The sequence below is a fragment of the Microtus ochrogaster genome, chromosome 6 (genome assembly GCF_000317375.1).
Source record: "Microtus ochrogaster isolate Prairie Vole_2 chromosome 6, MicOch1.0, whole genome shotgun sequence".
NCBI lineage: Eukaryota > Metazoa > Chordata > Mammalia > Rodentia > Cricetidae > Microtus > Microtus ochrogaster.
This window is the reverse complement of record NC_022013.1, coordinates 57882619-57897044: the sequence shown is the minus strand read 5'-3', so window position 1 is coordinate 57897044 and position 14426 is coordinate 57882619. Positions and strand designations below refer to the sequence as shown.

General features: G+C 37.1%; 1 protein-coding gene across 5 annotated transcripts in view; it reads left to right on the top strand.

Moving 5' to 3' along the window:
- Positions 1-14426, top strand: part of Wapl (WAPL cohesin release factor) — a 69475-nt gene that overhangs the window by 29644 nt on the left and 25405 nt on the right. For all 5 annotated transcript variants that reach the window (XM_013346851.2, XM_013346848.2, XM_013346849.2 and 2 more), the window contains one exon: positions 13951-14046. In XM_013346851.2, coding sequence (XP_013202305.1) covers positions 13951-14046 — 96 coding nt within the window. The remainder of the gene's footprint in view (positions 1-13950; positions 14047-14426) is intronic.

The following is a 14426-nucleotide window of genomic DNA, read 5'->3' as shown; positions in this document are numbered from 1 at the left end:
AAAAGAAAAGAAATACTTCCTCCTTTTGTATGAGGAATTAGGATTAATAGAAAACTAAATTTTTCAAGTAAATTTTATGTAGATTATCTTTCAGATACTATAGAGAGAAGGGGGTGTGAGTGGATGTGGGAAATGTTCTCAGCAGTTGTAGAATGGCTTCAACTTGCATTGTCTAGTGCTTCCTCTGATTCATTTTAGTTGCCATGTTTTTGGTAGGAATGCCAGAGAAGATACTGTGTTCTCATTGCTTTGAAACCCTGTTAAGTACACAGAGCTATGAAACATGTAAAAAACGTACACTTTTTGTTGTAAAAGACTATGGTCTTAAACATAATGCCTCATATTTAGGGCCTTGCACATCCCAGACAATCCATCTTTACTTCTGACTTACGTATCTCTACCCCTCATGCTGTATTTTTACATATGATTGCATACCTAGTTTTGTAGAACCTAGAGTTCATGCTGGTACTTTCACTTCTGGTCCAACACCAGGTTTATAGGTTTATTCTGCCCTTCATGCTTATGTATTTTACTTCTCTTTGTTTACAGTGAGAGATCTGATTGTTAGTATGCTTAACCATATATTCAGTCCTAATGTCAACAGTACACACAAGTCACCTCACATTAGTGATACAGACATAAGCTAGCCAAGATTTTCCTTTTCTCCACCTTCTCATATTAGAAACAATAACTTTCTTTACAAAATGAACCATTTTTAGATACTTACTATTTTGTGTTTAAGTATGTGTGCATTGCATGTATGTGCACCGATGTGTATGCCTGGTTCTCTAAGGTCAGAGGAGTTTGTCAGATTCCTTGGTATTGAAGTTATAGATGACTATGAACCACCATGTGGTGGTTGCTGGGAACCAAACCTAGGTCCTCTACAATCGCTCTCAACTGTTGACCCATCTTCTCCAGCTCCACATTAATTTTATTATGTTCATCATTATTGCAGTTTTTGCCTTACCAGGAGTGTAGGAAGGACTTGTTATATTAGGATTGAGGGTTGCTTGGGAGGTTACATGCTACAGAAAAACAAGAAGGGTAAAGAAAACTGGTTAAAAAACTGGTTGAAGTAATGGCTTTAAAAAGTCATTTGCTGGACTTGAGAATTGACTTGGTGGTTAAGAGCATTCTTGCTCTTCCAGAGGATCCACGTTTGATCTCCAGCACCCACATGATAGTTCATACCATTAGTTCAGCATCTGAAACTTTTGACCTCTGCAGGCTCCATACATGTATGTGATATATATACATACATGGATGCAAAACATTCATACACATGTTAAAAAATAAGCCAAAAAAGAAAACAGTCATTTGTAGTTAGAAAAATAAAGGGGCTTTAGAAATTGAATTTGAACATAACTGTATTTAACCTTGGTTAGGTCTTATTGGTGATCATTGGAAATTCTGGTCCTTTTTGTTCATGAAATGTTAACCAGTTTCTGATTTCTGGCTACCATTTCCCTAACTCCCTTACTTGCAGCTGTCACAGAGATCATTTCTTCTGCTTGCTCTGCCCACTTAAATTCAACTCTTCCTTACTCCTGTCCGCTTTTAGGGCAGTGTTTTTATAATTAGCTAGAAATCACCTTGTGCTTGGAAAGTTGCATTTTTCCTGGGATGTTGAGGTCATCTTGTTTATAATTAAAACTGCTTCTGCATTTTTAAAACTAATATAAGATTAGTTGTTTCAATTTTCAAATATTTCTACCATTACTTTTCAGTGTTTCTCTGTAGTTTAATACCAGGCCCATCTGGCCCCATCTTTGGTCTGACTTTCTAAGGAACATTTTGGACTTAAATTTTTCTTTCCTTCTGTCATTCAATATGACACTAGATAGTAAGCTTCTGGGCAATTGGATTTAAATTTACTTCTCGTTATAAATCATGAGTACATACTAATTTGTATTAGAAAATTGCAATTGTATGAGCCTGCAATTTTAGAGTTGTATATAGCTTTATGTTTTATAGATTCTTTTTTGTTTGCTGAAATTAATTTATATAAGTTTTCAATTTAAAAACAGAATATTGTTAACTGAAGAGATTTTAAAGGACAACTCCTCCCACGTCCCACCCAAGAACAAATGTTTCTTCACACAGTGCTGGTTTTAGCAGTTAGAACTCACTTTCCCAAAACTGCTTTTTTTTCCCCTTCCTTCCTTCCTTCCTTTTTTTTTTTGGTCCAGTGTATTTACTGAGTGTTGCTTTTGTCCTGTATTTGGGATTTACCTACCATTTTAGGGTTCAGACACGTAGGTGGTGGTGATTTCTAAAAATTAGAAACCTGAGATATTAATGCATATGAAGCTTGAATTAAAGATAGACTGGAACTGGTGTGATGGTGGGAAATGCTTGCAGAGTATAAAGTTACAGGCCATCCAGGTATGGAGGCACATGCCTTTAATCCCTGCACCCAGGAGGCAGAGTTATGAATTCAAGACTGGCCAGTCCATAGAATGAGTTCCAGGACTGCCAGAACTACACAGAGAAACCCGTCTCAAAAAAATAAAAAAATTAAAAGTCATGGCCATCTATTTATAATTGGTAGCTTGACAGTCCAGAGTAGTTTAATAAGAGTCAAGTGGGTTCTGGTTGACTCTGAGCATGGAAGAAGGTCAGTTCTTTTGGCTTTTCTTCCTTGTTTCTTTATTCAATGTATGATCTCAGTGCTAGCTGATCAGGGATGCCAGAAGAAATAAAAAGGATGTCTTTTAAAGTTTCCTGGAATGTTTTTTCCAGACTGGAATTTTAAATAGTTTTATCATTATCTTTCTCTTATAGAAATACCATTTGAATATCAAACTAATCATTCTTAGTTGTTGATCTATGTAAATAATGAAGTAAAATATATAAATGAAATAAAAATATGTAAATAATGAAGAAAAATTTTTTCTATATAACCCCGTTTTTCTTTAACGTTTTATTTTAAATGCTACTAAAGTACTGCTACTCTTAGTTTTCCTTCCTTTGGGTGCCGTTTTAGAAAAGTGTATATGAGTGTTTTGCCTACATGCATATAAAGGCATTTTGTATATGCCTGATACCTACAGAAGCCAAAGAGAATGCTAGAGCCTCTGGAATTGGAGTTATAGTAGATGGTTATGAGCCACCACGTGGATGCTAGGAATGGAATACAAGTCTTTTGAAATTGCAGCCAGTGACTTCAACTGTTAGGGCATCTCTCCAGCCCTAGTTCAAGTTCTTTTAAAATTAAAAAAAAAAAAAATGAGGCCTCTCCAGAGTGATGGCTCAGCAGTGAAGAACACTGGCTGCTCTTTCAAAAGACCTGGTTTTCTTTTGCAACACCCACATGGAAGCTCACAGCTACCTGTGACTCCAGTTCCACGACCCTCTTATGGCTTCTAGGGTACCAGGTGCTGGTTGTTTGGTCCCTGTGACATGTTTCTGTCTTTCTGGAGAAATTTCTCACTTTCTGAATAATACAGTTTCATCTTGTACTATCTGCTAAGGTTTGGTACTGGAAATTAGTTCAAGAGACCCCCAGAGACTAAATTTTGTGCACTAGGTATGCTCTCATTAATTTTTGGCTCTTTTGACATAGGTAGGAAACACGCTTACATACAATAACATATAGACACTCATGTAGATTCATACATGTCTTGAGTTCACACAGATATCTTCAGTATCAACCCATCCCCATGATTTTTTCATGCCTTTTGTTGTCAGCAAGCATTAGCACCTTGTAAAATAAATCATCTGGCATAAGCAACTTGTAACAACAGTTCTAAAAAAGCTATTTGCTTATTTTACTGCAGTAAAGCCATTAAGATACTCAGGGTTTGGGATTGAGGTGATGGCTCAGTGGGTAAATGCATTCTGGGTAACTATAAGAATGGGGTTTTAGATTCCCAGGACCCATGTTAAAAAAACAAAAAAAGAAAAAACAAACATTTCATGGTAGTGCCTATAACCCTAGCATTGTGGAGTTAGGAGTTGGGTGGATCCCAGGAATTCATTTACCATCCAGTCTAGTCAATTGGTGAGCTCCAGGTTCAGTCAAAGATCCTGTCTCAAAAAGTAACTTTGGGCCGGGCGTTGGTGGCGCACGCCTTTAATCCCAGCAGATTTAATCCCAGGGAGGCAGAGGCAGGAGGATCTCTGTGAGTTTGAGACCAGCCTGGTCTACAGAGCTAGTTCCAGGACAGGCTCCAAAGCCACAGAGAAACCCCGTCTCAAAAAGCCAAAAAAAAAAAAAAAAAAAGAAACATTGGTTTGTGTTCTCTGCAGGCTTACAGACACAAGTTGTTCAGAATTTGTTTACCTTGCCCACTAAGATCAAAGGTGTAAAGTCCTTGCCATTTTCACATATTACTTGAGGTTAGTTCTGTCTACTTGCCTCTTGGTCAGTTGGTCTATCTTTCTTTCCTCATTTATTTGAAATATGAGTAGGTTTCTTGGTTCTGGTTTTCTTTAAATTTTAGTCTTTTACACACTTTCCATTCTTATTGAATGGTATGTAGAACATTAACATTTTTCCAAAAGTAAAATAAATATATAAATATATGTTTAGTTAAGAGTCACTGTAGTTGGTTGTTTCATTCTTTTGGCTTTTTTGGGGGGCCTGCTGCTGAGCTCCCGAATAAATCACACACTGAGGCTTATTCTTTCTTATAAATGCCGGCCCTTAGCTTGGCTCTTTTCTAGCCAGCTTTTCTTATCTTAAATTATCTTATCTACCTTTTGCCTCTGGGCTTTTACCTTTCTCTTTTGTAATTCTTACTTTCACTCTTACTCAGTGGGTGGCTGGCCCCTGCTTCCTCCCTTCCTTGTTCTATCTTACTCCTTCCTTTCTTCATTCAGATTTCTCCTGTTTAAACCCTCTGCCTGCCAGCCCCGCCTGTCCTTTCTCTTGCTTTGCTCTTGGTGGTTCAGCTCTTTGTTAGACCGTCAGGTATTTTAGACAGGCAAAGAATCACAGCTTCACAAGAGTCAAACAAATGGAGAATAAACAAAAGCAACACACCTTAAAACAATATTCTTCTATAACATGTCACTTCATTAGAGATTTGTTCTACCCTCCTCAGCACTTGTAGGGACCCTGCTTTATTTTCTGTTTTCCTTTTTATAAAAACAATCATATGCTTTCTTACTAACTTTTTACTAAAAAGTAAAAGTTAGTTTTTGTTTTAGTTTTTTTGTTTTGTTTTTTGTTTGTATTTGTTTTAAGAAAGGGTCTTACTGATTGTGTCCTAGGCTGAACTGAAACTTTATATATCCCCTAAATCCTCCTACCTCAATCTCCCAAGAGCTCACATTTATAGGCTCATGCTACCACACCCTACTTATATGGGCTTTTTATTGGTGGTGGTTTGTTTTTGAGACAGGGTCTTACCTAGGTAGCCTTGATTACCCCAGAGTTTGGTATCTAGACCATACTGGTTTTGAGCTTATAGAGATCTCTAAGTAGAGGTTTCTCTCCCACCTGTCAGTTCTTGAATAATCAGAGGTTTAATATTAATTACAAACTATTTGACTTATTACCTCCGGCTTATTATTAACTAACCCTTATAACTTAAATTAACCTATTTTTATTCTATATTTTACCACAAGGCTCATGGCTTGTTATCTTACATCTTGTTTCCCTGGCAGCTGCTGGCATCTCTCTGACTCTGCCTTCTTTCTCCCTCTGTCTCTGCTTGGGTTTCCTGCCTAGCTATATTCTACCTTGCCACAGGCCAAAGAAGATTCTTTATTAACCAACAATGATAAAACATTCACAGAATACAGAGAGGTATCCCACATCATCTCCCCTTTTCTGTCTAATTAAAAAGAAATGTTTTAACTTGAATATAGTAAAATTACATATAACAAAACAGGTATCAAGCAAGAATCGCAGTTATAATGTTTTGTCTGTTTGTATTTGGCAAAATTAAAATAGTCTCATCTATCCTATCTTTGTGAGTCTAAAGTTTTATATCTAATTTATCTTTTATTATAACTAAGGGAAACTATAATCATAACTAATCTTCAACTCCATCAAAGATCCCAGAAGGATATAATATTACCTAAGTAAATAGGAAGTATTTTGTAAGTTACTTTCAAAACTAGAAATGACAGAGACATCTGGCTGCCTGGACAGTCACCCAAAATTCTTCTGTAATCTTGGGGCATCCATATTCAGCCTACAGGCCTAGAGTATCTGGCAGATTTCTCAGTGAAGCAGAAAATTTGAAGGACTAGCCTGTTTATTTTGGCAAAATTTGTCTGTCACTTTCCTCTGTATCCTGCTGAATGTCTGGCAGACTCATGAAGCAGGAACCCCGAAGGACTGTTTTGTGGGTCATGCATGTCCATTTCATACAGCATGCAGTCAAGCAGTCCAGGCAGAACAGTTTCTTACCCAAATGACTAGCCTTCCCACATTGAAAGCAAACTTCATAAGGAGCTTCTTCAGTGCCCATCGGCCTTTTGAAATAATTAGTGCTTCCAGAAGCAGAAGTGTCTCACTGTTGAGAAAAGTCTAAGTTCTTAAAACATTTTAGATGCCATATTCTGTAGGTCTTTGAAGTGTTTGAAGATGACCTATCCATCTGAAATATGCCTGCATATCTAGAAAACTAACATGACTATAAGTTTGACTATTATAGATGACTATTAATTTGTATTTCTTAACAATACATTATATTTTTAAATGAGCTGTATAAACATTATACCTTAAGCAAGACTAGAAATATACATGTAGCATCATAAAATTGACCTTAAATTTGTATCAGTATACAAAAATCCTTTAAACAAGAATAGAAAAATGCCGGGTGGTGGTGGCGGCACACTCCTTTGATCCCAGCACGGGAGGCAGACGCAGGTGAATCCCTGTGAGTTCAAGGCCAGCCTGTCTATAAGAGTTCCAGGACAGCTAGGACTGTTACACAGGGAAACCCTGTCTCGAAAAATAAAAAAATAAAAAAAAATAAAAGAGAGAGAGAAAGAAAAGAATAGAAAAATATATAGTGTAACAAAATTAACCTTAAATTTTGTATCACTACACCAAAATCTGTATCAAAGCTAAATATCTGCGATTAATAGTTGTCTTTTTATCCTATATTACCCTAAATATAATAAACATTCATAACCTACCAAAAAGCATCTAAAACTCTTGGGAATGTGGACATTGTTTTCTCCAAACTGCTTCCTGCTGTCTGTGGAGAAGTATTTTTGTTTTGTTTTTCGATATCGGTTTCTCTGTGTAGCATCCCTGGTAGCAGCAGCTAAATCTGCCACACAGTGTGCCTCTCTCTAACCAGAGGCCTGTGTGAGACTGTGGAAACCTGTCACACTGTTTAGCTCATGGTGGCTGGCATCCAGCTCCATCTTGCAGTCAGCCGTTGGGAGATGCATCTCTGTACTGTTGCTGACATGAGACTGTGAGACTAGGAAGCTCAGTGAAGGTCCATTTCTGTGCATTCAGAACTTTTTGTTTTTAAACTTTCTCTGGCCCTATGGAAATTTGAGAGCCCTGCATTGGGTGCCATTTGTAACTTAACTGAAGGTTTCTCCTCTCTTGCCTGCTAGTTCCTGAATAACTGCTCCAAGGCTTAATATTTATTACAAACTGTTTGGCCTACTAGCTCATGCTTATTATTAACTAGCTCTTACAACTTAAATTAAACTTATTTCTGGGGCTGGAGAGATGGCTCAGTGGCTAAGAGCATTGCCTGCTCTTCCAAAGGTCCTGAGTTCAATTCCCGGCAACCACATGGTGGCTCACAACCATCTGTAATGAGGTCTGGTGCCCTCTTCTGGCCTGCAAACATACAGACAGAATATTGTATGCATAATTAATAAATATTTAAAAAACTTATTTCTATTCCATATTTTACTGCAAGAGTCATGGCTTGTTACCTCACTCACATCTTGCTTCCCCAGCAACTGCTGGCATTTCCCTAACTCTGCTTTCTTTCTCCCTTTATTTTTTTTTCTTGGATTTCCTGCCTGGCTATTAGCCAAATCAGCTTCTTTATTTACCAATGGTAATAAGACATATTCACAGCATCCCACATTGGAGATCTGCCAGCCTCGGCCTCAGAGTGCTAGGTAAAGGGTGGGTGTCACCATGCCTGGGTTATAAGAGAGATTCTTTTGTACTTTGCTTATTTTGCTTAGTAAACTCTTTTGGAAATCATTTAGCATTTGCTAATTCTTCCAAATAACAATAATGTAAGAACTTGGCTTCAGATTGCTTTTTTACTTTAGTTGCATTCTTTCATATGCCAAGCATTTATATTTAAACTACTTTTAAAACATTTTTTGAAATTTGTATTTTATGTGTATGGTTGTTTTGCCTGTATGTAATTCTAATTCTGTGCACTGTGTGCAAGCTTGGTTCCTATTGAGGCTAGAAGAGGGCCTTGATCTCCTACAATTGGAGTTGGCAGACTGCTGGGATCTGTTGTGTGGGTGCTAGGAATCAAACCTGGGTTTTTAGGAAGAGAAGCCAGTAAGATCTTTATTTACCCTTGAGCCATCTCTTCAGCCCGCCCCCCCCCACAAGATTTTCTTTGTTTCCCTAGTTTCTGTTTATGTAGACATCCCCTAATGTGTTGGCTTTGTTTTTCTTCTTTTTTTTCTTTCTTTTTTCTTTGCTACTAAGGCATCATACCCAGACAGACACAGTTATATATTTCAGCACTTTGAACATTTATTAAATGGACTTATGCTGATTGAATTACTGGTGGGAATATATTGCTGTGTTCATAAAATCTTGGTAGATAAGTCTGGGTGAAGTATGGCTTCTGCTTTTGTCTTTACTATAGAATTATTTAGAACTCATGAATTTAGTCTTGTTAAAATAAAAGTCATCCTAGCACTCGGGAGGCAGAGGCAGGCGGATCTCTGTGAGTTCGAGACCAGCCTGGTCTACAGAGCTAGTTCCAGGACAGGCTCCAAAGCCACAGAGAAACCCTGTTTCGAAAAACCAAAAAAAATAAAATAAAATAAAAAAATAAAAGTCATGCTATAAAAACGGTGACCCCCCCCAACACTTTTAGAAGTCAACTCAATAGAAAATAGCAAAATACTCTTATTCTTTGCTCTTCAGGAAGGAACTCTACTTTCTTCTTTTGTAAACGATTTGATTTTATGTGCATTGATGTTTTGCCTTCATGTGTGTAATTGTGTGTTGGATCCCTTGGAACTGGAATAACAGACAGTTGTGAGCTGCCATGTGGGTGTTGGGAATTAAACTCAGGTCCTTTGGAAGAACAGCCAATTCTCTTAACTGCTGAGGCATCTCTCCAACCCCTCAACTTTACTTTCTTATAATTTATAATTGTAACTCAGTGAAACCATGTGTTAAATCACACTCTTGACATTGTCATCATAAAAAGTTTTATTTATGTTTTCATTGAAACTGTTATTAATGTATAATAAATGGGTTAGTTTTTCCTTAAGTGTAGTTAATTATTACATGTAAAACTTGTTACATATACTCCTGGAGAACTAAATAAGAACGAATATAGAATGTTGTAAGATGACTGTCTGAAACATGACTACCTGGTTCCAAATCTTTAGAACGTTAGCATATTCATGAAAACTCTTTGCTATTTGTTCTAAGTTTTCTTTTCTTTAGATTGTAGAGCAAACAGAAGCCATAAATTGTCTGACAAAGAGTAAAGTTATGAAATCTAATAATGTGTTCTCACTCATAAGTGGCTTTTAGACATAAAGCAAGAAAAACCCAGCCTACAATTCACAATCCCAGAGAATTTACATAACAAAGAGGACCCTAAAAGAGACATACATGGATCTAATCTACATGGGAAGTAGAAAAAAGCAAGATCTCCTGAGTAAATTTGGAGCATGGGGATCATGAGAGAAGGCAGTAAAGGAAAAATATAGCTTAATAAAAACAGTAATTAAAAAAAATAAATTTGATAAATGTGCTGTGTATCCGCTTTTAGAATTTGAAAAAAAGAAAAGAGATTAACAATAACCCTGGTTGTACAGTATGAATGATCTAATTAATTAAGATTTAGTTATATTTTTACGTGATATTCGTGATTTTTATTTTTCATGAAAAGCTGATTGCTCTGTAGCTGTTCTTTTTAAAACCCATTTTTAGTTATTCTGTAAGTCACTTTTTTTTTTTTGGTTTTTTGAGACAGGGTTTCTCTGTGGCTTTGGAGCCTGTCCTGGAACTAGCTCTGTAGACCAGGGTGGTCTTGAACTCACAGAGATCCGCCTGCCTCTGCCTCCTGAGTGCTGGGATTAAAGGTGTGCGCCACCACCGCCCGGCCTGCAAGTCACTTTTATTATGTAAAATTAGAATGTGACATCAGATGATATGTTGTTTATATACACCATTCACATTTGAGCAAGTAGAATTCTTTCATCTTTTTTTTTTTTCCTTCCTGTTTTTGAGACAGGGTTTCTCTGTAGCTTTTGGATCCTGTCCTGGAACTAGCTCTTGTAGCCCAGGCTGGCCTCGAACTCACAGAGATCCATCTGCCTCTGCCTCCCGAGTGCTGGGTTTAAAGGCGTGTGCCACTATCACCCAGCTTTTCTTGTATCATTTTTAGAATGCCCTTTTGAGCTCAGGATCAATTTAGTGTTCTTTCTCCTTCCCTATCACCTATATGTTATTTAAGTAGATGTAATTTTAGTAGCTGTCTTCCCCTGTAATAAGCCCTGTAACTCTTCAGAGAGATGATGGCTTAGTAGTTTCATGGTGGCTCACAGCCATCCAATTTCAGGACATGTGTTGCCCTCTTCTGCCCTCCTTGGGCACTAGACAAAACATTAATACACATAAATCTAAAAATTGCACAGCCTTATAACTGTAAGATTTGTAAATGTCAGGGGAAAGTTCTGATAAGATTTTTCTTTATACTACTTTACATTAAAGTGGTAAACATCAAAATCTTTAAAATTATAGACTCATCAAATTGCATCCTAAATATAGTGTATGAGTGACTTTTCTTATTGTGAGAAAATCCCCAACAAGAAGCAACTTTGAAGGTATAATCAATCAATCCATCATGATGGGGAAGTCCTAGCAGCAGGCAGCTGGCCACACTGCATACCCATTCAGGAAACAGAGATGATTAGGTGCCAGTGCTCAACTCACCCTCTCCTTTTTATGCAATCCTCGACCCTTGGAATTGTGCTGCTCATAATTCACCTCTAATTGGATAATCCCCCATAGATAGGCATGCGTAGAGGCTTGTTTCCCTGCTGATTATAGATCTTTCCAAGTTGATAATAGCAGCAATCACATTTATCTATATATAAATAATCTGGTTTCTCAAGACAGGGTTTCTCTGTATAACAACTTTGGCTGCTCTGGAACTGATTCTATAGACCAGGCTGGTCTCAAACTCAGCGATCTGCCTGCCTCTAGTGCTGGAATTAAAGGTGTGTGCTACTACCACTGTCTGGTTCCTCCAAACTTATTATAGAATGTTTCAATGCCAGCTTCCTTTTGTTGATTGAGTCCCTGTATAGTTGATAAACTACTCTCCCCCTTCCCTCCCTTCTTCTATTTGTTTGTTTGTTTATTTGAAGGTGCTAGTATAGGCCAACATTAAATATCTATCGATAATATTTAGTACTTAACATAGTAATTAGTGTTTTGCCTGCTCTTACAGTGTTTTAGTTAAGAACCTTGTATTACCCTGTTTTGTTCTGTGGAGAATTAGCCCTTTTCTTACCCCTAAGATTATTAGCTAGAGTCAGTGCATTTTTAAAAGAAATAGAATTCAGGCCTGGAACGATGGCTTAGTGGTTAAGAACACTAATTGCTCCTCAAAAAACCCGGGTTCAATTCCCAGCACCCAGAAGGCAGCTCACAACTCTCTGTAACTCATAATTGTGATACTATAAGCAGGCAAAACACCAATACTCATAAAGAATTTAAAAACAAATCAAAATCAGTAGAATGTTTGTGTTTTGAAACACTTTTCTAGGTTTTTAACTTTATTACAATGCTAGATATGGAACAAGGGGCCTTGTGCATGCTGGGCAGGTGCTCTGCCAGCCACCCTTCCAACCCAAGACACAGGCTTACACCAAAGCCTGTAATCATAGCTTAGGTCTTGAGTGTACTTGAGGTACTTTAGAGGTTGCTCAAATCTACTATTTAATAATTAACAGGTACACAGATTGTACAGTGGTTGTCTAAGATGAACATGAACAGAGGACTAGTTTTTAGAATTGATATTAAATCCACTTTTTGCACATGTGACCCAGAAAACCTGATCAAGTCATTGCATGAGTTCATAACTTCTTTAGATATCATTATGAATCATTACTTTATGAAAATCTAGTTCATAAGAGTAAAGGGAACAGGAATATTTGGCCATTCTTGAAGTAGGTTTTTGTACAAATACAAATTTTGTGTGTATTACACTAAAACATAGATTGCAGTCATAAACAAAATCACTAGTCAGATCAGAAATTTGAGGTTTGAAATGACAAAAATTGGTGTCAGATTGAATGTAAAATGGTATGTTCTGTCTTGTCATTCTTTGTTTAATCAGTTTTTCCATTGAAAGTAAAGGTTTTGTTCCTTCTGTACGAATACAGATTTAATCTTATGGGTTTGAATTTACTGGTTTCGTTATTCAGGACAGTTCATATCTTTATGAAACATTCAATATTTTGTATATTTTTGCTACAGAATTCACAATTGTTAATTCCCTGAACTTCTTTAGACTCTATTGTATCTTTGAGGCAGTACACAGTTCCCTTTATAAAATCTGATTCGTTTTCAATGTTATGGTGTACATTTGGCTCTAGTGGTTTTACTGAAATGAGTATGGAACTTCTTTCTGCCTGTCACAAACTGCTCAATGTCTATTGTTAGAAAATTAGGAAGCAAGAATGACTAGTATGAGGAATAAAGTTTTGCTAATTATCATTGAGTTAAATATATATAATTTTTTTCTTTTTTATTTTTTTTATTGAAAAAAATTCCCTCCCCCAACTCCTCTCCCCCTCTCCCCACTTCTCTCCGCCTCCCCGTCCAGTCCAAAGAGCTGTCAGGGGTCCCTGCCCTGTGGGAAGTCCAAGGTCCTCTCCCCTCCATCCAGATCTAGGAAGGTGAGCATCCAGACTGGTTAGGCTCCCACAAAGCCAGTACATGCAGTAGGATCAAAACCCAGTGCCATTGTCCTTGGGCTTCTCCTGAGTTAAATATATTAAATACTAGACTTTCAAAACATTTACTTTAAAAAACATTCATTTATCTATCTTTTCTGTGTGTTAATGTGTGTAAGTGTAGGCACATACATACCAAGGTGCATTTGTGGATGTCATGGGGACAACTTTTATGAGTTGGTTCTTGCCTTCTACCTTGTTGAAACAGGTCTTCTTCCTGCTACTGCAATGCCACATGCTCTAGGCTAGCTGATTCCAAAGCTTCTGGGCAATTCTGTCTCATCATAAAAGTGCTAGGACTCCAGATGCATGCTTCCCACATGCAGCTTTTTATGTGGGTTCCGTAGACTTAACTCCAGCTGTCATTCTGGCACTGCTAGAACTTGTGAGCTATTTCTTCATCCCTAATAGAGTACGTTGCCAATATTTCCTATTCCTATTACTTTTAGGAAGTCGATTTGCATTAAGTGATAATTCATTTCTTATTATTTCTAATGAACTCACACAATGACCTGATCCATGTGCACAGAGTAGATGAAGCACAAACTAGCTCTCTGTGCTTTATATTCTTCTTAGACAACCACTGTATACTCTATGTGCTTGTTAGAGTTTCACATGCTTTCTTCTTATGGTTGATTGGTTGCACAGAAGAGCAATTGCCAATTCTATGCTAAATACCAAAGTGATTATGTCTGACATAGACTGACAAAAACATCTTTTTTGGTCTAAGATGTTTGTTTATGCATTTCAGTTATTCTGTATAAATTGACACCTTTTTGTAAGGGATACAAAGTGAGATGGAAGCAGTTGATCTTTTTCTCATTTCACTAGTCACCTACAAAAGCTGTATATAATGCCAGGCATTGGAATCATCCAGACTCAGAAGAACTGCCTGGACCACCGGTAGTAAAACCTCAGAGTGTCACAGTAAGTAAAGCTTTTTATTTTTCTCTCTTAAAACAATTTATAAGTTAATCTAGATAGTTACTATCTTAATTTTTGTTCTTTCAAGGTTATAATTGGAAAGCCTTACAAATTAAAACTTTGTAGGAAGAGTTCAGGGCCAAGCTAGGCTTCATACTGAGACCCTATTTCAGAAACAAAACAACAAGAAAAAACTAAAGCAAAGCATTTAATCATGACTGATGTTTCATAGAATTTATAGTTTTTAGGGTTTAAGAAAAATTATTCCTTATATAAAGTATTAGTATTGATCTTTTGTGTGTGTGGTATTATGCATTTATTTGTGTGGATGTGTGTACAGGTGTGTGTACAACTTGTAAGAGTCCTCTGTCATGTGGATTCTG